This window comes from Amblyomma mixtum, chromosome 2 (genome assembly GCF_055824585.1).
Source record: "Amblyomma mixtum isolate Tamu chromosome 2, ASM5582458v1, whole genome shotgun sequence".
Taxonomy (NCBI): domain Eukaryota; kingdom Metazoa; phylum Arthropoda; class Arachnida; order Ixodida; family Ixodidae; genus Amblyomma; species Amblyomma mixtum.
The window spans coordinates 249,426,503-249,450,589 of NC_143013.1; the positions used below are offsets into that span (position 1 = coordinate 249,426,503).

Genomic DNA, 24,087 nt, shown 5'->3' on the forward strand with positions numbered 1-24,087 from the left:
CACCATAACCGCTGAGCCACCGCGGCGGCTTCGTTACAATGTATTTGGGGTAATCTCATGCCAGCCCGCAATCTGTTCGAAATATTTGTAGAAACAGCAGCCATAAACATTGTTGCAGAGACGAAAATGTTGGCTAGGGACAATAAAACCCGAAGACACTTCGATTTTCACCAGACAAGAAGCGTCCAGCTTAGACAGGATATAGTTGACGCAAATACAAGCATTTGTTCCCCTTTACTGGTTATTCGGCTAATTAGAAAAAAATTCCTCTTTTTTCGCAATTATAACGCATTTATTCTTTACCAATCGTTTACTACTCAAAGCTGACTAAAATTTCGAACAATTTTTCTTATATACGACTTTTGCCTTGTTCATATTGAAAAAACATTTCTCACATCAGTCTCCCGGTTGAGTGAGCCCCATTGCTGAGCACCCAAACAACCAAAAGAAGCTTTAGTAGGCTTGGCTTCAACATCGATCAAAGAACACGACATCACTGTCCCCCAAGAACAAGGCGCCGCAAGCAGTCATTGTACGTCAGACGCATACATGAGTCGGAAACATGGAAGATATCCGACAACACGGCTCTCGCAAAATGCATAAAACACAGCTATTGGTAGAAAAGTTTATTGGTGGGAAAAAAAGAAAAGCGCACACATTTACTCGGCAAATAGAGAACTGAATACAAGCATTTTTAATGAGAAAGGGACTATGCAGTACACAGTCCACTAACATACCGAGCATCTAAGAACAGTCTGAGCAAAACTAAAACGGCGATTAAGGTGGGTGCTATACATAGTGACAGGAGACGCTACAGACGCTGCTCCTTTTTTACAGATTGCCTTGTCACTAAACAAACATTTCATAAATGCACGCACCGTGCATTTGGAGCTCTTGGCACAGCTGTTACACTAATGTAAGTTGAGAGTTCAGACAGTCAAGTCTCAGCTGTATTCGGCCAACTTGAAAAACTAATTATGGTGCTGAGTTAGGAACCTGGAATGGAAAGTGTGACAGTCGATACAAAATGCATGCCCCAGTCATAGCCACGGTAGCTAGGCATCAAATTCTAGCAACGTGTCATTTCCGGATAATGTGGCGTTCACTTCCGGCGGCTCCAGGGAGATGAGGTATTCGCCGAAGGTGTTCACCGAAACGATAGACGTGATCAGCATGACCGCCTTGACCAAGATACCGATGAAAATCTGCGGTAGAAACAAAAGTAGATTACTCTTAAAAGAAGTGCGGGGCCCGTTTTAGTTTCAGTAACCTTCAGTTCGCAGACAAAATGACCAGAGAATGTTTCGGTCTTATGACCCGCTATAAGCTACCTTTAACTGTCATGTCGCTCTGGGTAGCTATGGTGAATTAGAGCGCACATTTTGAAAGAAACTGACATGCAGTGGATGACGAAACTCGCAGATTCAGAGGCTGCCAACGCGTTAAAGATACCATACCATCACTCGACTCTTATCCATCCTTTTTGAAAGGCTGTGCGCTATAAAGACGTTCACAGGAAAAAAAGATAGACACGACAGGAAAGAAGCGCAAAGAAGCGCTTCTTTCCTGTCGTCTCTATTTTTTTTCCTGTGAACGTCTTTTTAGCGCACAGCCTTTCAAATACCAATATGTACCAACTAACTCGTCAAAAAGCCTTACTTATGCACTTATCCATCCTTAAGCCAACACATTTTGTTAACCTTCTCTTCTCTGCACATGTCAGAAGCTGGGCTTGAATTCAGCTCAGCCCATCAGGGCAAAGAAACGAAGAAGCCGACGACATAACACAAGCACAGTTGCGGCATGCTCTTTAGCTCGTATATGTTTTCTCGTGCGCTGCGATGAATTCAGCCTTGTGGAATGGGCTAGCCGAAAATTTTGAACAAGCTTCCGATACCACGAATATGAACTGTGTCACTTATTTTTTTTCTGAAGCGTAAGGTATAAAATTTTAGGCTCCGAAACATGAGATTACTCTTTAGGCTCTGAAACATGAGATTACTCTTGGCTACGTAGAGAAATGTCTCAAGAATAAAAGAAAATTACAGCCCCCTCTCTGCTAAGGCTTGAATGTATCTGTTATCATGCGCTGGTACAATTAGTAAACCTTCTTGAAAGTTCTTTAAATTTCACAAAATACCTGTAACTCCCCTTCCTTTTTGAGTGCGTCTACAAAGGAGGAAAACATTACGTTTTTAAATATACTCAATAGATCCCAGCGCGTGTTGTAAAAATAGGTGACGAAGAGCTCTTTACGGCACTCAACATCCTTCCACAGTCGGCGCATCTGCGTTTCCGTTGCCAAATATGCCGGACAAATTTTACATTGCCGGGTCCCAGGGGGGCATAACTATGGTTAAGCCAGCTGCAGCTATGCTGTATTCTCATCGCACAACTGTGCTTTGAAGTAGAGATGTTTCGACATTTTCTTTTTTTTCTTTATTACTGCTTGCTGTGAGCCAGGTTAAGTCCCTCTAGGTTGGCAAAAGCACTGACTTCTACACGACGCAAGCTGGGAGAACCGCACCAACTGTGTCATGGGCACGTCGATGATCTCGTGGGCTACTATGAGCGGCAGTCGAATGGGCAGGATCATGTTGGACGACGCGCCCAGGGCGACGGGCACCGCGTACGCGCCGGGGGCCACCCGGGTGTCCCTGGCCTGCACACCACGACATTCGCCAAACATTGAAGCGTGGAAGGTTGCAGATTTTGAATATTTGATAGGTGAACACAATACTTTGACATAAGTCTTTGAGAGGTGAACGTCCACGTAGTATCTATGGCAGAAGCTTCCAGAACACACTCATGGCAGCCATGGGCTGAAACGCCTTTCAGAAACTTTTGCGTTAGTTTACTAGCTAGTATCAGAAAAAGATATGGAAACGCTTTCTTACCAACGTTTTCCGACAGACTGGTGAATTTTCATACTGCTGTGGCATGGTGAATTTTGAATTTTGAACTGTGAGACTGGTGAATTTTGGTGATCAGTGCAGCCGCCTTGACCCTGAAACCACTCCGGTTTCGGGTACTCTGGGTTAGAGCATTTGCGTCACGTGGCACAAAGGACGCAGAAATTATGCTCTCCGAGGCACACGTGCACAATACAGAATAAGTCGCTCTTCAAACGCGACCATATCGCACAACTTACTAGAGCGGCAGTGAATAGCTACGGCTACACAACGGCTGTGACATAACCTGCCACGTAGTTGTTAGGTGCCGCAGTCTCGTACGAGGCGACGTTCACAAATCATAAACGCGATTTGGACTCGTCTAGAGGGGAAATAGATTGCAGAATGGGAGTCATTGAGGGTCTTCAGCATCTAATCGCAAGTATCGTCGCACTTCATTGGCCACACGGCTACCGATAGATAACCTCGAATTTAAATATATTTGCTGAGCTCCCACATGAGCGGACTACGCGGTTCACCTTCACGTATATGTGTAGCTTGTGAAGAAACGATGATTTGACCTGACAGTTATGTGCACAATTGTAAGGACTGAAAACCTATACATGGAATGAATTTACACAGATTTTTGACACGAAATCACATTTAACGACCGTATCTTAAAGTTTAGAAGAAACAAAAAGATAAGCTACCGCTCGGTATACCCGCCGCGGTGGCTCAGTGGTAAGGCGCTCGTCTACCGAGTCGGAGTACCCGGGTTCGAACCCGACCGCGGCGGCCTCGTTTCGATGGAGGCGAAACGCAAGAGGCGCCCGTATGCTGTGCGATGTCAGTGCACGTTAAAAATCCCCAGGTGGGCGAAATTATTCCGCAGACCTCCACTACGGCACCTCTTTCTCTCTTTCATCTTTCACTCCTACCTTCTTCCCTTCCCTTACAGCGCGGTTCAGGTGTCCGCCGAGATATGTGTCACAGATACTGCGCCATTTCCTTTCCTCTCATAGCCTGAGTCGCTTTGGGACGTTAAACCTCAATAAACTAATAAACCAATTTTCTTTCCTCAAAAACCAATTTACCGCTCGGTATCGTGAAGTGTGGCCTGACACCTGACCAATGCAACTTCGTAACATTATTAGGTAATAGGTTTCAGGTATGCATCATATAAACGACAGCTTGGATCGATTGTCCTCGGCACTGGGTGAAATGCGAGCGAGAATAATCTCGGATAAAAATAAATCTCTAATTGTCATCGAGAGCCTTTGCATGGCAGGCTGTCGAAACATTGCGTACGATGTCCAACACGAGCGGCATAAGGAGGAGACCGAGCGACTCGTTCTCGTCCATCTCGGCCAGCACGCTGCCCACGACGCCAAACAGCATCTGGTTGGTGAGCCGAGAGTTGGCGGCCCAGAACTCTGGCCCGACGGTCGCAAAGCCGGCCTCCAGCAGGTTGTTGCGCTGCGTGTAACAGCACACAAAGGCACGGTGTATTCTCCCCGGAAGTGACGAAACTTCCGGAATTTCTTTCTGTGCAGTGGACAGTATGAGCGCGAGGTGACGGCTTGCAGAAATTAGGCTCAAAAGCTCTCGAACTTGCAACAGAGCGGGGGAGGTGTCGCCTCATTCCCAAGGCTCATATTGCATCGAGGGGGAGTGCATAAGCGCACAAGCGTTCATTCAGGTTGCACGTAGTTTCTGCAAGACCATTTTCTGGTTTCTTTATGTATTTCCGCTTGTAATCCTGCTTCTGATTAGTAGACATTACAGAGAGCTCACCTCCAGGGCCAAAGTCATTCTAACCGAGTTAAGCACGTCCACTGCCGGACAAAGTTCTCTCCTAAATGCCTCCATTCGCCCTGTCCTGCGCAAGCTGTGGCCATATTATGCCCGTGAACTTCCTTACAAAATCAACCAGTTGACTTTCAGGTGAACCTTCTGCGCTTTGCTTCCCTTGGAATCCAGTGCGTTGACCTTAGGTACCACCGGTTAACTACCATCCAATTTACACGCATTGTTCATGCAGATTTCAGCTTCTTGGTTGTAGCTAGGATATAATTAACTCGCGTTTGAAAACTGATGCACTCAGTTTCTTTCCTATCTCTTAACTTTATACCTACCATTTTTGTTTCCGTAGTGCGCTGCGCTTTCCTCAACCTTTATTTCAAGCCGTTCCGTTAGCCACTGTGTTTCTGCTCCAAAGGTGAGCACTGGCTAGAAGATGCAACTGAAGATACTTTGTTCTTGACAGATACTCGAAAGCTGCCATTCATCACCTTAGAGTACTTGCCAAATGCACTCCACTCAATTTTAATGCAATAACGTTAGAGGTCCGAGCCGCGAGCGCTATATGTACAACACTGAGGAGAATTCACTCAGTGCGGTAGTTTAGACGCGTGTGCGTCGAAATGATACCGCGGAGTATCGGGAAGAATCAGCAAAAGTGCGTTGAGAATGACCGATTCCGCATAAATGGCCGCGTAGGCATAGCTGAAGCGAAAATGAGAAAGTACTATCGCAAGGGAGCTGTCTAAAGCTATCGCATTGTACCTTTAAGTTTAGCTTAAGCCCTTAAGGGTAGCTTAAGCCCTTAAGGGTAGCGTAAACCCTTAAGGGTAGCTTAAGCCCTTAAGGGTAGGTTAAAGAAAAGGTTCTTTTTGATCTTAGGACTATGTGGCAGTCATTGTCAAGGACATTCTGGTTATGCTTTTCTGCGGCCCCCTGGGGACGTCGAAGTGTTTGAAGCAATAAACAATGACGGCGACCCCGCGTCACCCCATTGCTCAGCACAGCAAGCACAGCTATAATTTCCTACGTCATTCACGGAAGGTATCTTAAAATTAGTGCCGTAGTGAGCAGATTTGAAATCGGTACCAGGCAACTTATTTCCCGCCCGAGCAACATCACTGTTCCGAATCAACCAGCGTGCTGTAGATAACGTTTTTTTATACATCATGCAGCCGGCACGAAAACGGAACTGACACATGCTAACCTCGACGACGCGTGAAATGAGCTGAACGGCGCTCTGGACGATAACCACGGGCCACGGCATGTCGCGCGCCACAGTGCTCCAACTGAATACGCGCTGCTGGGGGCTCCACATCTGACGGGTCGACCGAGGCACAGCGCTGAACAGCAGCAGTAAGGAGCTGACGAACACCACCAGGTTTCCTCTGGACGCAAAAGATGCATTCAAGATTAGAAAATTTATTTACATACGTACACATGCTAAGGTTATCAGATACATTGACCTTTACAGGAACACATGACACTAAGCACGTGAGGCGAGCCAATTAAAGAGGTACCATAAACATCTCTAAGCAACTAACAGGCGATGTAAAACAGGATGGCATGCCTATTGACTGAAGAGTGAAAAGGCAGTAATTTGACATTGAAACACTGAAAAGGAGACCTTAGCGCCAGTTTGGCCTAAAAACCAGGATAAGACGACCGTTGTTTACAAAAATTAATGGGCATGACCATTCCCGGAGAAACTCTTCCTCATCCAAGAAAGAGAGTTCCTCGGACAAAAAACTGGTCAGTTTCCGTCGGAGACGGCCGAAAATCGGCCACACAACGCGGCGTCGAAAGCCACCAGCGACCGCGGCGCATCGACTGCGCCATAAACTAAAAAGACCTGCAGCAATAAACAGGCGAGCAAAACGGCCGCTGGGGGAGCAACCGCGAGAGACGAAGCACGAAATGCCCTGCTCACGGAATCCGCCATGAACCGTGCGCCAAAATACACGCGCTACCACGCAGGTGACTGTAGCGTAGCAATTAGATTCCGGGAGCGGGCAATTCGGACAGGTACTGGAGCATAACACAACCCGTCGCTCTAACTGATCAGAAGTATAGGGAGCCCTGCTCAGCCAAGTTTCCTGACAAAACCGCGTAGATGGTCGGGGAGAGGTTTCGACGCTAAGCGCGCCCACTGAACGCGGCGCATAGGTGAGCGGTGAACCACCGGAACAACAGGCAGCAATAGCGAGCCCATAATGTCCACCACACGGTCTTCGACGATGTTGACATCAGGTGCTACTTCTCTTACATGCTTGTAAAAGGCCACTGACGAAGCATAGAAAGCGCTAGGCAGCTCGGACTGAGGTACGTGATTAACAGGGGCCGCGGGATCTAAAAAGCGTAAAGAAGGGCCCAAAAAGTACCGAGTCAAGGGATCGCGCCGGAGACGCTTCCAAGCTAACAGCGATGACATGACGGAGAAATTTGGAAAGGCAAAACTTCCTCTCTCCTGTGGCTGTCCAAGAACAGCATGAGCCACATGCTCGGTCCCGCCACACCAAAAAAAAAAGAGAGAAAAAACTGTAGTCTGCACCCGCCTTATGACATGGAGGGGTGGCTTAAGAGTGTAGCAGAGGTACCAGGTATCGCCTCTCAAGCAGAGGCAGGTCAAACGCCTGCGCCCTTCGCACACGAGCTGTAATGCCTTCGACAACCGAAGACCACACACCATCCCATATTCCAGCACAATCGAAAGGCCACAGCTAAAATGCGCGTCTGCGCGCACCAATGAAAGGTATTGCAGATGTAATGGGAGTCGGGGGGACCCCACATAAAAGTAACGGCTATTCGAGTAATTAAGACCAGCCCCCGACAAGGAGGCGTACTCGTAAGTTACAAGCAGGCTGCGTTTATCAGCTAAGTACAGAGTGATGTCACCTGCATAAGCAGTGACGCGTACTGCTTCGCTGCCTGGCAAAGCCAGACCTTTAACAAGGGAGTGCCAATTGACTTCCAAGAAGAAAGGCTCTAATGCTAAGACAAATAAAACGGGGGAGAGAGGACAACCTTGAGGGACGCTGCGGCCAACATCAAATGCGGTACTTTCCCGGCCATCGAGGAACAGAGTGCCTCAAAATATCCCTGTACATCTCTTTGATGAGAAGCACGAAAGAAGCTGGTAAACCGAAAGCATCCAGCGTCCCGTAAATATACTCGTGCTCTGAAAAGTCGAACGCTTTCTCTTGATTAAGGGAAACAAGAAGACCCTGTGCGCGCCGCCGTAAAGTATACGTAGGATGCCTCCCGTCAACGTCTACCTAGAAGGGACGCCCATACCCGAAAAGACAACAATAAGAATTTTGGGCATGTGGATTCAATCCAACCAACGCAGTACTCACACTTTTACCCTACTGAAAGCAACAACGCTACAAGTCGCACGCATGATCACCCGCATCACCAACAGGCGACATGGCATATGCGTGAAGAAGACACACTAAAACTAGTAAGAAGCCTAGTAGTAAGTCGAATCACGTACAGCCTACCCTACCAGTGCCTCAACAAAAATGAAATACAACAAGCGGATGCCCTGCTACGCAAAGCGTATAAGACAGCGCTCCGACTACCACGCAACACGTCTACAGAAAAACTCATGGCCCTGGGATTACACAACACCTTTGAGGAGCTACGAGAGGCGCAGCTTGAGTCGCAAAAACTCAGGCTGTTGCAAACAACGACAGGAAGAGCGCTCCTGCAGAGGCTCGGATACCGCGAGCAGATGCGAGAAATGTCGAGGACGGCAACGATCCCCGCCGAGCTTCGCAAGACCCTCAAGGTAGCGGCAATACCAAAAAACATGGATCTCAACCTCCATCGAGGCAGAGGAGAAGCGAGGGCCGAATTCATCGAGAAAACATACGCTCCTCAAGCCACGACCGTGTATACAGACGCGTCTTGGAGAGGAGGAGATACCAAAATCGCTGTAGCGGCGGTGGTCGATTCGTCTTTACGCGAAATGACCAGCGCATCTCTCCGAGGCTGCACAGCTGCAGAGTCCGAGGAAGTAGCCGTTGCTCTAGCGGTGGCGGAGGGCTATAGAACCGGGCGGTCACTAACAATACTTACGGACTCTCAAACAGCCTGCCGAAATTACATGAATGGCAGGATAGGTCGTCACGCGCTCCGTATACTCGTCGCAGCGAGTGACAGAATTAAAAATCGGGAAGAACAAAACGACAAGATCCGACACAAAATTGTGTGGGTACCGGGGCACACGGGGGTTGCAGGGAACCGAGAGGCCGACAGGATAGCTCGAGGATACATTACTTTCCGAGCTTCCGACGAGACCGCGGAACTCGCGCCAGCACCCAGGGAATACTCGGCCATACTACAAAACTATAGAGGCAGAAGAATGCGATATCCCCCACCGCACAAATCTCTCAGCAGAGAGGAAGCTGTCACTTGGAGACAATTACAAACAGGCTCTTTCCCAAACCTACATATACTAAACAAAATGCACCCTACGACATACACGAACAAATGTCCCTGGTGCGACGAAAAACCTACACTATACCACATCACATGGGCCTGCCAAAACATAGGCGTGGTCCCCAAAATACAAAACCCGAGTGCGGAGCAGTGGGAGACTCTGCTGTCCAGCGACCGCTGCGAAGACCAACAAGGTCTGGTACAGCGAGCTCAACGGGCGGCAGTGGCCAGCGGAGCCCTGGACTGAGGGCAACCGGCCACTGATTAGAGGCGGACGACTTCGACAGAGAAGGCTCCTGGGGGTAGAACCAAGACGTCTCTGAAGATGCCCCCAAACCGCAGGAAAAACCATTAGTGTAAATAAAGTTTTCCCTTCCTTCCTCCCGTTACAAAAGATAAACTATTCAAGGTACTTGTGAAAAGTCGTTTAGGCGGCAGTCTTTGCACGTTTAATAGCCGGCAGGCAGTGCGACTCTTTCCAGTCGACACGCCTTTAGAAGCGGTAACGCATCAAACGGACAGCGAAAGTGCGTCAAACTAGATTTACATGCTCTGACCGACGCGGTTGCTTAGCAAAGGCTGAAGTACTGTGCACTACTCTATAATACAAACACAGTGGCAGACCTCTTCCATTAAAAAGAGAGCCCGGCGATAACTGCGAGTGTGTTTTCCATGTTGTACTGCCCTGCAACCGGTCGCAGATTTTAGTGAAAGCGAAAGCAACGTCTCGTTTCGCTGAAACCACTCTCTGGCGAATTTGCAGTGAATTTGAAAACGAGGAAAAGCTGGAAATCAAAGCGTCATTACACATGAAAGAATATAGTCGCTCACCTCGTGTTGTAATGGAATATTGATTCCATGATCATGAAGATCAAGTAGCTGATAATCCCGTACACCAAGAGGAAATCGGTTTTTCTAGAAGGAAAAAGGTGGCAATGAAGAGGCAGTTATATTTATCCATGGGAAACAGCATCTAGCACTTCCATTTTTGGCGGAATGCCTCAACTTTGGTTCCCATGGCTGAAGACAGTCCAGTTTTCGTTGATCTACTTGTTCTCAATGAATGACTCGTTACGGACATCTGGAACATGAGTACACACAACCTGCAAAACGGAGGTTAGAGTGCTGAGAAAAAAAATAGCATGCCTACGACGATTCAAGCTGGAGATTTCGGAGTTTGCACATTCTGCGGGTTAATGTGAGCAGACTGCGAAAACTTAAGTAGCCCGCAACCTGAATGCTTTGAAATGTGGGCTGTATATTTATTATTTTCTTAGAATCATATTCGGAGCAGGGAAGCAGGAACAGATTAAACTACTGGAGTCGGGGTTAGGGAGAAGGGCTTTGACAGACAAGTTTATGGCCACTTCCTGAAAGGAGGACACAGGACCCATATAATAAAGTCATTTTATGGTCAAATGTTTAGGGGAATCCCCCAAGGTGGAGTAGATTTGTAATAAAGGAGTAATAACTCATTGACATACATCCACCCAAGCGCAGCCGTACGGCTACCACGGAAAGCTATACAGCTTTCTCAGAAACTTCGTAGTTAAAGAAAAATTCGTCCTGGTCCGGGGTTCGAACCCCGGACCACCGCTTCACCGGAGCAGTCGCTCTACCAATTGAGCTAACTGGGACGGCAAGCTTATGGTAGGGCGAGAGCGAATTGATCAATACCTCGAAGTGGGAGAGTGTTGGTGAAATGTTTAGGGGAATCCCCCAAAGTGGAGTAGATTTGTAATAAGGGAGTAATAAATCATTGATATCCACCCAATCCACATCCACCCAATCCACCCAATTTTGGTGCCACTTTGAGTTATTGATCAATTCGCTCTCGCCCTACCGTAAGCTTGCCGTCTCGGTTAGCTCAAATGGAATAGCGACTGCTCCGGTGAAGCGGTGGTGCCTGGTTCGAACCCCGGACCAGGACGAATTTTTCTTTAACTACGAAGTTTCTGAGAAAGCTGCATAGCTTTCCTTTTGTAGCCGTATGGCTGCGCTTGTGTGGATGTCATTGAGTTATTACTCCCTTATTAAAAATCATTTGATACCCTCTGTACCCCTTCAGTGTCACAAGTGACACTTTCAAGCAGTGACGTTTGCCTTAAGCGTCATTTGTTCATTGTCACATGAGAAAGTTCAGTGGAGGTACACCATCTCACTTTTTGTTAAGGCGATGGATGCGTCAATCGGTCGTCAAGTAACAGTGCACGTGTTTTTTTATGTTGCTATGCTATGTACACTCTTCCATCGCCGGCCTTTTATCTCCTCGTCTTGTTCCTTTTTTGAGTTGTTATTTTGTTTTTCCTTCTTTCTTCTTCGCTTCCATATCTATGGTATATATTCTGATATCCTTCCTAATAAAAAATTCAGTCGTGAGAAAGCGCTCGTGTCCTGTCTTCACCTTACCTGTGTCTTGTTTTTCGCGCTACGTTTTTCGAAGATGCAAAACGAAGTTCAAGCTTCATGAGGCTTCATGCTGCGTGCAGCTACATTAGAGACACCACGTCGGCGGCGGCGACGCGAACACAGCCGGCGGCGGCGCGCCGACGTCTCGGCGCACACCTCTAACCATAGCTGGGGTTCCGATACATCCACCCGTAACGGCTGAAGGGCCTCATGGTTCAAGTAATCGCCAAAGCTGAGCCAAAAAATAGGTCAAATCCGAATTCATACCTGATAGGCCCCAGCTTCTCCAGTCTTGAGGTAGCGGCAACTTGGACGTCTCGAAGCTCCCTTGCGCTCTGCACTACATCGCTGCGTAGTGAGCCAGTCGAAGTTAAGGAAGTGCGGCTCTTAGCAGCAACATTCTTTTCTTACGACGCATAGGACGCAGCTTCAGACTTTATGGGTGTAGATTTATTCATTAAAAATGAACAAATAGAGTGCGTATCCCGACGCAGAAAATAAAGAGTGACGTTAGAAAACAGACATTTCCAGTTCAGTCGACATTCTCTGTTCCTCTTGATCTATACGATGCGGATAGCGGGAGGAGGATTTCCGGAAAAAGACGCGCTACAAAACAGTTTGCCATCTCAGAGATTTTTTAGTTTTGGTTAATTATCTAATTTTTTGCTCACTTTAACAAAATTGCCTGTTAAAGCTAATTTGTTCATTAGAAGATAAACAAAATTGCCTGTTAAAGTGTGTACCTCTGCTGAAGGCAGCAGCGTCGAAACAGTACGTTATTTGGAGCACATGTTCCAAGAATAAAACTTAGTAGAGTTTAGCATGTATGTTCTAGGCGAAAAGAATTTCTCGTGCTTTCTGCCATCTAATCTTAATTAAAACAAAGCCATTAAATATGCTTCAGCTCGAATACCACTGGCAGCTATGAACTACCTTAGTTGCAGTCTTCTGCGTCATGCCTAATAGCGGGATTCTAAACTATGCCTTTTAACTAAAATAGTTTTGTAATTTAATATTAGCCGCTCGTCCATCAAAACTGTTAGTATTGCAAGGGCCTTTTGCACCTACGATTCTGGCCCAATTTTTTAGCACTTAACAAAAAGGGGACGCTAAATAATAACAAAGAAAAGTAGGCACCATCCACGTGATACGTAGAATGTTGTGCAGCAATAACTGCAGGAACTCTTTTAAAGGGCCACTTTTGTCATGGGATTCCTGCTTTACGCGATCACGGTAGTGCGGTGCTGAATTTCGACATTCTTTTGGCCATATCTCAACTGCATTAAGATACAGAGAATAACCGGAAGGGAATTAAAATCAGATTTGGCAGTGAGGAGGGCTGGTATATTATGTCGATCTTCTGTTAGTTAATCCGCTTTCATATTCGTGATTGGCTAAGCCGACATCACCCCATCTTCAGTGTTAAGTTTGGGCCAATGGCGAGGAGAGATACGAGGCGTTGCGCCACATGAGCCAATCACAAACATGGCCCGCCCGCCTCCCTTCCTCTAACTAGAAAAAAAAAAGAAATAAGAATGAAATGTAGTGTACATGGAATAGGCATGTTACGCTCGCCATTATTTCCGAATACCGAAAGAAAACAGTTCTAACACTTAGGTCTTTTAAGATCGACATCTGTGAGGCTGTAATATGCATTGCAAGCATAGGAGAGGAAGATATCCCTGCGTTTACCGGCTTTTCAAGTGCAGGTAGTAGAGCGGCACACAGCAACAGAGGGTGGACAGAAGGGCGGTGGGCGTGTTCAGGATCAGCCAGCGGAGCAACCCTTGGGGTCCCGGCTTGCTGTACGCGAGACAGAGATACGGGACAGATTTTAAGTGGGCTGAGGTAGACACTACATCCTCGCCACTGCATGGACGATTTCTTTTGGACAGCAGTCTTAACAACCGAGGAATCAGCTCAGAATTTATTATGCGCAAATATTTCGAAATGGAAGGAATGGACGGAGAAAGAATGCATTTGTTCTTTCTTGTTAGAAGGGTATTCAGGAAACGGAAACAGCGCTTTTTTTTCCCTCTGAGGTGGGGTTCATTTTTGACCTGCTAGGGAACGCAGAGGGAAATCAACACCGAGACTAAAGCGAATAGACACCCAAACTCGAGTCGTTATATTTCCCATGACCAAACTTTGTACATAGAAAAGAGCACCAAAATCGCCTTTTTCGTAAACGAAAACAATTTGTCGAAGATAAAGTTCTGAACGAGATAAAATAAAGAAGTTAAAGCATGAGAGCCGAGGGCGAGGTAAAGATATGCAGCAATCATCAAATTACAGCTGCTCTCTAAACACACCTGGATGCACGAGTTAATATATCGGCTGTCCCCCTAAAACGACGGTAAGTCCTTATGATGCCCATAACGCGAAAGAAAGTAAGGTATACATGTCTCCTCCTCATCATCACCATCAGCCTGACTACGCCCACTGCAAAGCAAAGGCCTTTCCATGTCTCTCCAATTAACCCGGTCTTTTGCCATCTGTGGCCACCGTATCCCCGCACACTTCTCATCCGCCCACCTAACTTTCGGCCGCCCCCTTCCACGCTTGCTTCTTTTGTAATCCACTCCGTTGCCCTTAATGACCAGCTGTTATCTTGCGTTCGCATTACATGCCCTGCCAAAGCCCATTTCTTCCTCTTGATTTCGACTAGGGTGTCATTAATTCGCGTTTCTTCCCTCACGCACTCCGCCCGCTTCTAATAAATAAATTAATTAAAAAAATCCCCTGTGCCCCTTGGTTTCTGTGGCTGTTGGCTTCTGCCATATTTATAACGAGCCCCTCACCCCCTTCCCTTGTTTGCTCCATTGCTTTGTCTCCTAACGTTACTCCTATCATTTTTCTTCCATACCTCACTACGTTGTCCTTGACTTATGCTGAATCCTTTTCGTTAGACTCTAGGTTATAAGTCTCCACGTTATAGCTATCTGCAAACATATGTGGTGCACCAACGTTATTGCTGGTTTGATGGCACTCAAAAGAAAAAAAATGTTCAGCGAATAAAATTTAGCACAGGACTCACTTGTGATTTTTTTTCTTACATTGCCTTCAATAAACTACGCCCTGCTTCTTCACGAAAAGCCGAGCATGGAACGTTAAAAGCGTTGCCTGACTGTCCACCAAAGCCTGCTAGTACGCCAGCTGGTTAGGCTAAGTCACGTTTTGGGAGATGTGTCTGAATGGCGGCTGGGCTCTAAAGAGATGAAGCCCCTGTTCAGACTCGTATTTTATCTCACCAGTAAACTCAGGAATTAGTACCATTATTAATATCCAGGCGCTAACCGCACCCAGCAGCGTATCCACCTACGCTTCCACGAGTTATGAGTAGAACGCTGTGCATGTACTCGTACAGTGTGACCGCTACCCCATATATTGTGAGTGCACCGGGGTGTGACGGCTTGGCCACAAATATTGTTGGCTATAAACATATAGCAGCCATATTGCCTGTGTGTTGCTTCTCGTGTGTTATGCGTTCATAGAAAAGTGCCACAGGACGGAGTGCTTTGCACTGTACATCATTTTTCAGTGCTTCCAAGCAACGTTCTCTCTATTTCTCACAGCGCTCAATTACCCGCTTCAGAAGGTCGTGTTGTCCTTACTGCCCCGCAGGATAACTGTACAAAAGCTACAGCCTTTGTCAAAAGTTTGGAGCCCAGGGGGTTTGATTCTGAAGCACACTGTCTGTTTCGTACTGCATCTCCAGCGCTCCAAATTTGCTGAAGGTAAGAAGATTTTTGGTCCTGCCTCCTCCAATGGGTAGGACTACCACGAATGTTACAGGAGTCCCACTGCGAGGCTTAGAAGCAAACCCCCTGGGCTCTAAACTTTTGACAAAGACTGTACAACCAGCTCAAGTGAGTCTTCAAAGCCTATACGCTGGGCCAGAATAGCGTCAAGAGCTTCGGTCATTACAAAATGCCGTAGTTTTCAAACTCTCCAATCGGTAAAACGTCCAAGTGGCAAATGTGAGTAGTGAGCATTTGTGGGGTCATTCGGCACACCACACTTTCCTTGAAAGCTACAAAAATTCTGTCAACTTAACATTTTATTTTAAAGGGTTTTCAGTTTCATCTTTATCCTCTTTGAAAACACTGATAGGCTTCTCCCGTTTTTCTATTCATATTATAGCAATTTATCTTCTGAACACGTGTCCTTTGTGCAGCATTGAGTTCCACGTGATTTGCCATTAAGTTTCTCAGTTTTCTGTTTTCTACTCCGTGTCGCGATCGTTGATTGGTTTTTGCATTTCTTTATGCTTAATTCGGGTTACCTGTACTTTGCGTAAGACTTTGCGTTGTTAGCAATCCTTCCCCCCTTTCTGGTTAAAGTGTAGTACTAATGAATGAATAACTGAAAAAGAATTTACATTGCTCATCGGCTCCCTTCTGAAGCGAAGAATATACGGCGGTGCTTCAAGTAAAAGCGGAAAGGTGAATGACAAATAAAAATAAAACTACTCACAGGATGGCTACCACTGTATAACGCGATGTCCAGCGACAGCTGTATATGTGTTCATATTTTACCATTTCTCCAGCTACAGAATATGTGAGGGACTTCATGTTTATATAGTTCTAGTGCGCTCTTTTCAGTTTCCCACACATACTCGTTTTCCGGCTAGATCTCCTTTCTTGTCTACCGCTCCAGTCCGCCGCATCCTTCTTGTACACAAACCACCTTTCGGACGGTTCACGTGGTAACCGCTCTCTGGATAAGCGTTCTTACCCTCTCACCATGCTCACCTGCTTTCACGGTAACCCTCCTCGTCCTTCCAGAGTAACGACCATCCATATGGTTCCCATAACCGCGAACTCACTGGTTCACTGGTCAGGCCGACTACTGCGACTATTACGAGTACTACGACTAATACTGCTACTATTACTACTACTGTTACTGCTACTGATACCCAGGAACCGGCACCTAACAGCTATAGGGGTAAAATGAGATTGGTGACTAAAGATGAGTGCAGACTTACACAATGTCGTGCGTGAGAAGCGCCTCCTTGGCCGCGATGGTGATGGTGCTGCACAGACTGCCTGTTACGGTCACCAGCGACGAGCACAGCACGAACGCCGTCCGCATGGACTCGTGGGCCCTGAAAACGAGGCCGTGGTGTGCGATTGGATTCGGATTTGACCAAGTTACACTCATTCTGTATTCATAACTCCGCAAGCACTGTTCCCGTATTATTTAGTGCAAAGTGCGCTGCAAAGTTTTAGGTTGAGACAAAAGTCGTGAACTGGTTTGTCTTACAGCACGAATCGAAAAAGTGAAATTAATTTGAGCTAGGCGCAGGAAACAACTGACACTTAGCCCACCCTCTGCTTCTGGCAGTGAAGACACGGTAAGAATGAAGGAAGCTGTATAATTAAAGTGACTTTTTAAACGCTGCGATGTATTCACGTAGAAGTGATAAGAAACTAGTGTTCTAGTCCCATTGAAGATCGCATAACCAAATAGTCTGGAGAAAAACCAAGAAATTTACTGGTAACGGAACGACAAAAATGATGATTGATAAGACCTTTATATATTGCCATAAACTAAAATTTAAACTCTAGTCATGTCCGACGGTTTTTAACACCGTATATCTCAATCCGTATTTTGTCTAACAAGCTTAACCACTCATTTCTGAAGCTTATCTTGCTCGCGTCAATTTGTTTTCCCCTTTGATCCCTACCCCACAATATTAAGTCATCTCGGCCCGCTTCTTTGTTCCGTCATTTCCAAGGACGACTTCCTGCCAGTGTCTACTGTAGCAGCAACGGCAACAAAGGAAATCGCAAAATTTCTCCTTCTGTATCACAGCCGTGCTATTGCAGCGCTTCACATAAAAAACTTCACATAATAAAAAATCGCGCATGCTGCCAAGTAAGCATAAAATCCATTGCTCATTATTTCTGCGAACTCGAGGATTCAAAGCATTTAAAGTCTGTTAAGGCGCGATAAAGTCTAGAAGCTAATACTGCAGGCCGACTGATGTACATTTAACATGAAACAGGCGTCTAAGACCTATGAAGCACTCCCTCTCGCGTTCCTATTGCCCCAAGAGGGTTAAACAGGATGGCGCAAGCTTGTAGTCGTAGCACATATAGGGAATAAAAACACGTGAAAATAAAACCCGTATAGGTGGCGCCTCTCTACTAGGGTTGCCCCGGAAAGACCCGCTGCTAGTACTATATGTCATTGTTTGATATACACTGGAATGGAGGTTATGAAAAAAGGCAAGCGGAATCGGCTGTCTCACTAAATGTGGACGTTTGAATCACGCCCCCCCTCCCCCCCCCCCCTCCCCCAACAGAAAAATGAGAAGGTGAACTATTACGTGCACCGAACACGCGTGACTCGAGTGCGTGTTGAAAAGATTTTTGCTTGGAATAGTAAAGTGAAAACACGTTTCCGTCACTTCTAACATTTCATGGTGAAGGTCCTTTCGTCCTGCAAAACGTTCAAAACTATGGCAAGTATCTTCATCAGTAGCGGTTTCCTCCACTTCCAAGTCTTAGTTTGAACCATTTGCAGCAGATTTAACATGAAGTGGCGGCGTCTTACTGGCAATGTACAACATCATGCGTATTGCTGACACACCGCGGTGATGCATGGATTATCGCAGTGCTCATTAGCTATTCCAGTACAATAAATTAGTAACAGGGTGAAAAAAGATATAATGCTGTCCATAGCCTGTAAATGAGAGTTTGGCTTAACATGCACTGCCTAACAATGCAGGCTAGGCATCCACAACGTATTCACTGTCATCCCTCTCGGCGCTGTCGTGTTGACTGAGAAGTCGGCATCTGCTAACTATTCTTGTAACATGGAGCATACGACGTGCCAGTGGCATCAAATATTTGCGCTTTTTATATGACAATGTTGAATAAGCAGTCGGTGTCTTTGTTTATGTGCTGGAGATAAGATGACTGTCCTACCTCCGCCGATGACACTTTACCCGAGAATCAACGATAACAATCTTTCTTATAGCGGAAGCTCTACTTCATGGCCAGAGTTGCAAAATCCGGGCTATCGCTGAAGCCTCTACCTTGACCTTGAAGGAATGAAACAAATATTGCAGTGACTGGTATTCGAACCCACGACAGCAAGAACAGACCAGGCTCACTGGCCACTGCACGAGAGCACTATGCTATTGCCGCAACAGATCGCGCGTGGTGTTGAACTGCCGCACACCCTCGCGCTGTGCATCGCACATCGTCATCTTCATCAAACTGCATCCGCTGCGCGAGCAGATCAGATTAGATTAAACTCAATCCGGGCTTAACCTGAGTCTAATATCGTCGTCAGACGTGCCGACGCCCCAGAAAAGCAAAACCATGAGCCAGTAAGGCTAAACGCAAGCTTTTGCACATCTACTCGGTGCAACTACGTTAAAACACTACCGTTTTTTCGCTACAGCGGAGATAGAAGGGGATAGGGGAGGCGATAGAAAGAATGTATGCAATGAGGAAGGCGCCGAGAGATTGTTTAAGCGCGTGAAATTAGTTTGTTGATTGAGATGCAAAGAAGCGCATTTACCTCCTCTGTCTGCTGCCATCCTTTTCATCAGTGGATTGATTGGTGGTGGCTGCCTCAGCTGGACAAGAGAAGCAGTGAAAAGGTAGCAAAATTATAACCTGGTCAAAAAACCGGTCACTGCGTCAGCTACAGCGCGGTGCAAATACATAAGCGGGTAAGACGCTTCGCCGCTTTTCGCTACTCGAGAGGGCGATGACGTCACAAGGACACGTAACCACAGCGAAAGGGCGATAACTTCATCAACGAAAATTCAAAACTGAAAAAAAAGGGGGGGGGGGGGGTGAGTAACTGGCATATGTTGGGAAAAGCTGCTTGCAACGTGCTCTCTGCAGCCAAGGCGGCTCGCGCGTCAGTGTGCGCGTAATCGTCAAGTTTGAACGTGCGTCGAGCAACTCCATGGCAGTTGGCATAGGTTAACAGCCGACAATAAGCTCTTCTACAGCCGTGCGGAGTACAGACTCACTCCCAAGTACATCGACAGCAGCGGTTATAATGCTGTCACATTCCACCCTTATGATGAAGATCCTCACCATTATCAGCCTGACCACATCCTGGCCTGACTACCAGGCAAGCATTAGAGTAGTTGCCTCTTTGGAACAGTTTCGGGACGTTGCTAGCATTGATGTTCTTGTACCAAGCAACCCAAAAAGGGAAGTGTATCGAAAAGTTAGCACGATATTGGGGATCGGCACTTATGACAATTAAACGTGGCTGCTTAAACCCCACAATAAGGAAAGCGTGACAGCGGGGGAGGGGGGGAGGTTAATGGCATTTAACAAAAGGGAAATTAAAAAGTTACTTCTGTTACGTGCCTTATTTCTACATACAGACTGCTTTTGTTCTGACTGTTTTTTGCATGCTGATTACTCCTGATGTTTTCTGTTTTGCGCCCACTCTTAGAGTGCAAATTTATTTCATTGCAATCCTGCTTTGTTGCATGAGTAGTTGGAGCCTCGCCAAGCTGCTATTGTGGAGCTTTTTCCGCGGCCTCCCTTTTTCACCACGCACCCTTTCTTTCTTGGGGAAATAAAATTGATTGATTGATTGATTGATTGATTGATTGATTGATTGATTGATTGATTGATTGACTGATTGAAAGTTCGTGCTTCATCTGTCGTCGTCCTTGCAGTGTCTCTTGTCTAAGTCCAGCGCGTATGCCACATGATTAACCACCAACTAGCCCCTGCAATCGCTCTCTTAGCAGTGAGCGATTGATTGATTGATTGAGTGTCGTCTAACCGAGAAACCGTCGAGGGGACAAGGGCGTGGCAGGTGAAGAAACCTGATGTGCAGTGGGGCTGGCGATCGAAAAGCGACGCCGGTTGTTTGCGACGCCGGATGCTGCTGCAGCCGGCGGTGATGCACCGATGCTGCCGGCTTCGGGTGGGCGCGACAGCAAAGAGGACTCCTGTCCCATTTGGGAACGCGGCGTCGCTGTGCTCGATGGAATCCCCGAAGTGTTCGGACTCTGGAATCTGGGGCTGACGTGTCGCTCGAACGACTCCGGGGTGGGCGAAGCCCACGACCCTCCTTCACGCAATGCCTGCGCCACGTGGAACGAAACGAAACTCTTTAGGAGGTGGTTAGCGGTACTTCTGTTGTCGGAAGTAACGAGCCCTTGGGATGTGTGTTATGCTGTGTGGCAGAGCTGTGCTGGCATCGGTCGAAGACCTAATTTCGAAAGGGGGGGGGGGGGGGGGTGAGGGGTGAAGACAATTTCTTTCATATTCGAGAGATTTGAAAGGTTGGAGACGCGTAACGAGCAATAAACATGGCCTAGAAATAAACCCGTTGGCCTCCGAGCTTTTTAAAAAGGGTTTGCATCTTGGGAGCTTGGCAGGAAAGCGTGGGGTGCGTAGGGCTCAGAGAAAAACAGCGCACCATTAACGCACCAGTCAAGGGCAAATGTCTCGCAACTATTGTTAGCCCGATGGTTTTCACATGGTTCGCTGCCTAAAGGTGCGCTCATGAGGCGTTTATGTATTCCTTAGTACTGGCCGTAATAAGACTTACCTGTTGCGTAAAAGTCGAGATTCCTCAAAAAAAGCGTTTGTCTACTCTGTGCATACGCCACGTCGCCTGCGACTTAAGTATTTGCACCAAGATAAAGCACATTGCACTATAGCCGTATGTATTATGCCATGCATTCAATGTGGCAGGTTCCAAATCTTAAATAGTTCTCTGTGTAAACATAGTCACTGTTCCGACATGACAGCATTTAATGTAATGGGATGGACAGAATGATGTCGTAATTGCAGTTTAGCTATGCCCGAGTCTGCTCCACGCGCCTTCCACTCATTCACTATACGAGTAATTCTGCGTATAGTGGATTGTGTCCAATCAAAATTATTGTCTCATATTAACGACCGGCACCGCCATGATCCAATGTGACAAGTGATAAGGATAAGTGCGCATAAGTAACTTTAATCAGAAGTTAATAAAACTGTGCGCACTTCCGAAAATAAGCGCAAGGCTCCTTGGTAAAAGCTTAATTAGCAGCACGCCACGGTGTTATTAACGGTATCATTGACTTACTGCCAGCTGACCAGAACTCACACGTGTATATAGTAATTACTTAAGTGTGCGCGAATATCCCCTCGATCTGCACGGCGAAAACCCCCGACAGGGTGCCGCATTCCAAACTAGTTTTTAAAGTGCAGCTGACTTTTTGAAACATATAAGTGATCTAGCAAAAAAATTGTTTCCATATGAATGTGTCATTTAAACAAATTTCATGAGTTGCAGATCATTAGATGCTTTACGAGTGCGTGATAAAATATGTCACTGGTGTGAAAAATTTATCAGGGACTTGAACACTGATTAGACTGTGTTTTCGCAGATTACACGAAAAAATGATGTTAGCTCTCAGCTCTTGCCCTTCAGGAAAGCAATATTCGCGAGGTTCCCCCATTTCAAGAAGTCACTCTTACGAACCGACTAAAACGGAGCGCTCGAAATTTCAGAAATTTTCTCAGCTTCACTGACGAACCTTTGCTTCGTCAACAAAGCAAAAAATAGCCTTGAAAACTAAAGCTTTTCAAGGCTTAAATAAAGCACACTCGTGCCAATATAAATCTCTTTGCATATAGTACTTTCCTTAGGTCAAAAGTTTAACATGCTCATGGTATATGGGATCCGCGCACGAAAGAAAAAGATATTCATCAGCTAGAGCTCAAATAAACGCAGTACGCTTTACATTATGATTACAGAAGACCTGATTCTCCGACAGAACATGTGGAGAATGATAACATTCTGCTGCTTCATGTGCACAGAAAAATCAACCGCATTACAATCCTTCATAAAATCTTCACAATTAAATTCGGAATTGTCTCTCCTTCATTCCTCAGGCATTCCTGTACTAGAAAGAAGCGCTGAAGCAAGGAACACCATTTAAATACACCTTTTGCTAAAACAAACGGCAAGCATAGTTTCTTTCTACAAACCATTTCTCACAGGAATGTGCTTCATGTGTCTGTGTTTCGTTCCACTAACGTGGAAGAACTTCATAATTATTTTCTAAGTTAGACATTCCGAAATCTTTGCCACCGAAACTTGTGTCCATTTATACCTTTTGTTGTGGCATCTATTTTGCGTTCTCTGTGTGATATGTCGTGTACATATTTATCCTCATCACTACTTGCTATGTTCGTGTTTCAAGCCCCTCATGCTGTGTCAGTTTGGCGTGGAGTATTGGGAAATAAATAAGTAATATATCTGACTGCCATCATGCTTGCCCCCTCAACTAAGAAAACTGATGGATAATTTCCTTGCTGCTAATTTCTAATCGCTATAAACGTCTATCTCCTAAGCTGTCCTCACTCAGTGGAATGTGAGACATGTTCTCCAGTATATGTATTATCTGACAGAAACAGGTATTGTTAAGAGACTCCTAATTGCTGCGCGTAGCCGAAGCTTCAATGTAGCGATATTCTGCATCGCTGTGATGGAAATGAAGCCGCCTTCCCCCTATAACCAGCAACCCCAAACTGTGCTCGTCATGGCAGATTGTACCAATATCGCCAAAGATGAGTCACACTCTTCCTGGCCTTATGTTGCGTTTCCCCACCGCCAAAGGCGAGTTAGAATCGTCAATTACGTTGGTTTCAGTTTTCAGCACTAGAGGGGAATAGTTGTCCATGAAACGCGTTTTGCGCCTTCAGCACCTTTTAAGTCTGACAAAAGTAATTTTTTGCCCAAAAATTTGGGAATATTGGCCCGCTTTTCGGGAACTAACTTGGAGGTTAAATGTTTAAGGTGGCAGGTGAGCCTGCGGCTCCTGTTTTCGCGGACAATGGAGCACGATAGGCGCTTACCATTTCGTCGGAGTCGTCCTGCACGTCCGGAAGCATGCGGCATTCTGGCGGCCCGAAGCCGACGGCTGAAGGGCGTCTCAGAAAATCCTCCGGCAGAGCGGACGCTCGACCGGCACCGATACCTGCCGTCGCCAGTCCCTTGGACTTGTAGGCACCCCGCACCTTTAAGATCGACGGCCGCCGAATGTCTACACCCAGACAACAGTCCGGTGAAATGGAGGCAGGAGAAGCCACATTGGAGGCTGGACTCATCGGTGATCTCGATACGTTCGTGTCGGGGCTTTGGTTGCCTGCAGGGGCAAAGGAGACGCTGCATTACCTGATCATTCGGACAAAAACATGCACTACAATTTTGGGTTGTTAGTCACGCAACGCAAAGTATAGAGGCGTTTTTGAAAAATCTGCCCCTTTCATTCTTGATTAAAACCTTCCTTTGCGATACACTCCAGGTCTCGACCCATTGTAAGACTGCTACCACGTTTCTTTCTATAAACAATTATACCTACTACACGGACGCGCACACAGTCCAAGAATTGTTTCGAAGCGTTTAGCGAAGGTTTGCGGGCACTCATCTAATCCTTGATCACAAATGGGGAATATGACCTCGTGTGTCAAAATTGCTATTGACCCGAATTGGCAACACAAAATCACAATCTTTCAGGATGTGAGGGCAATCCCTTCCCCTCCCCCCCGTA

At 46.5% G+C, this 24,087-nt stretch overlaps 1 protein-coding gene across 1 annotated transcript; it reads right to left on the reverse strand.

Moving 5' to 3' along the window:
• Nucleotides 1-963: 963 nt before the first annotated feature.
• LOC149363442 (uncharacterized) lies at nt 964-23,555 on the reverse strand. Its single transcript, XM_089573477.1, has 8 exons — nt 23,393-23,555; nt 19,080-19,137; nt 16,531-16,650; nt 13,236-13,346; nt 11,811-11,891; nt 9,966-10,049; nt 5,899-6,079; nt 964-1,205 (listed from the first exon to the last, which is right to left on the reverse strand). Exons 1-8 carry the CDS (start codon nt 23,433-23,435, stop codon nt 1,056-1,058), a joined length of 828 nt encoding a protein of 275 aa, XP_089429603.1. The 5' UTR covers nt 23,436-23,555; the 3' UTR covers nt 964-1,055.
• Nucleotides 23,556-24,087: the final 532 nt, after the last annotated feature.

Excerpts from the sequence above, each read along its gene's own strand:
- LOC149363442 (XM_089573477.1), bottom strand. The coding sequence starts at position 23,435 with ATGCCGCATGCTTCCGGACGTGCAGGACGACTCCGACGAAATG. Across the intron at positions 10,050-11,810 it reads GAGAAGCTGGGGCCTATCAG|AAAAACCGATTTCCTCTTGG; the intron begins GTATGAATTCGG and ends TTTTCCTTCTAG. Across the intron at positions 6,080-9,965 it reads ATATTCCATTACAACACGAG|AGGAAACCTGGTGGTGTTCG; the intron begins GTGAGCGACTAT and ends TTTTGCGTCCAG.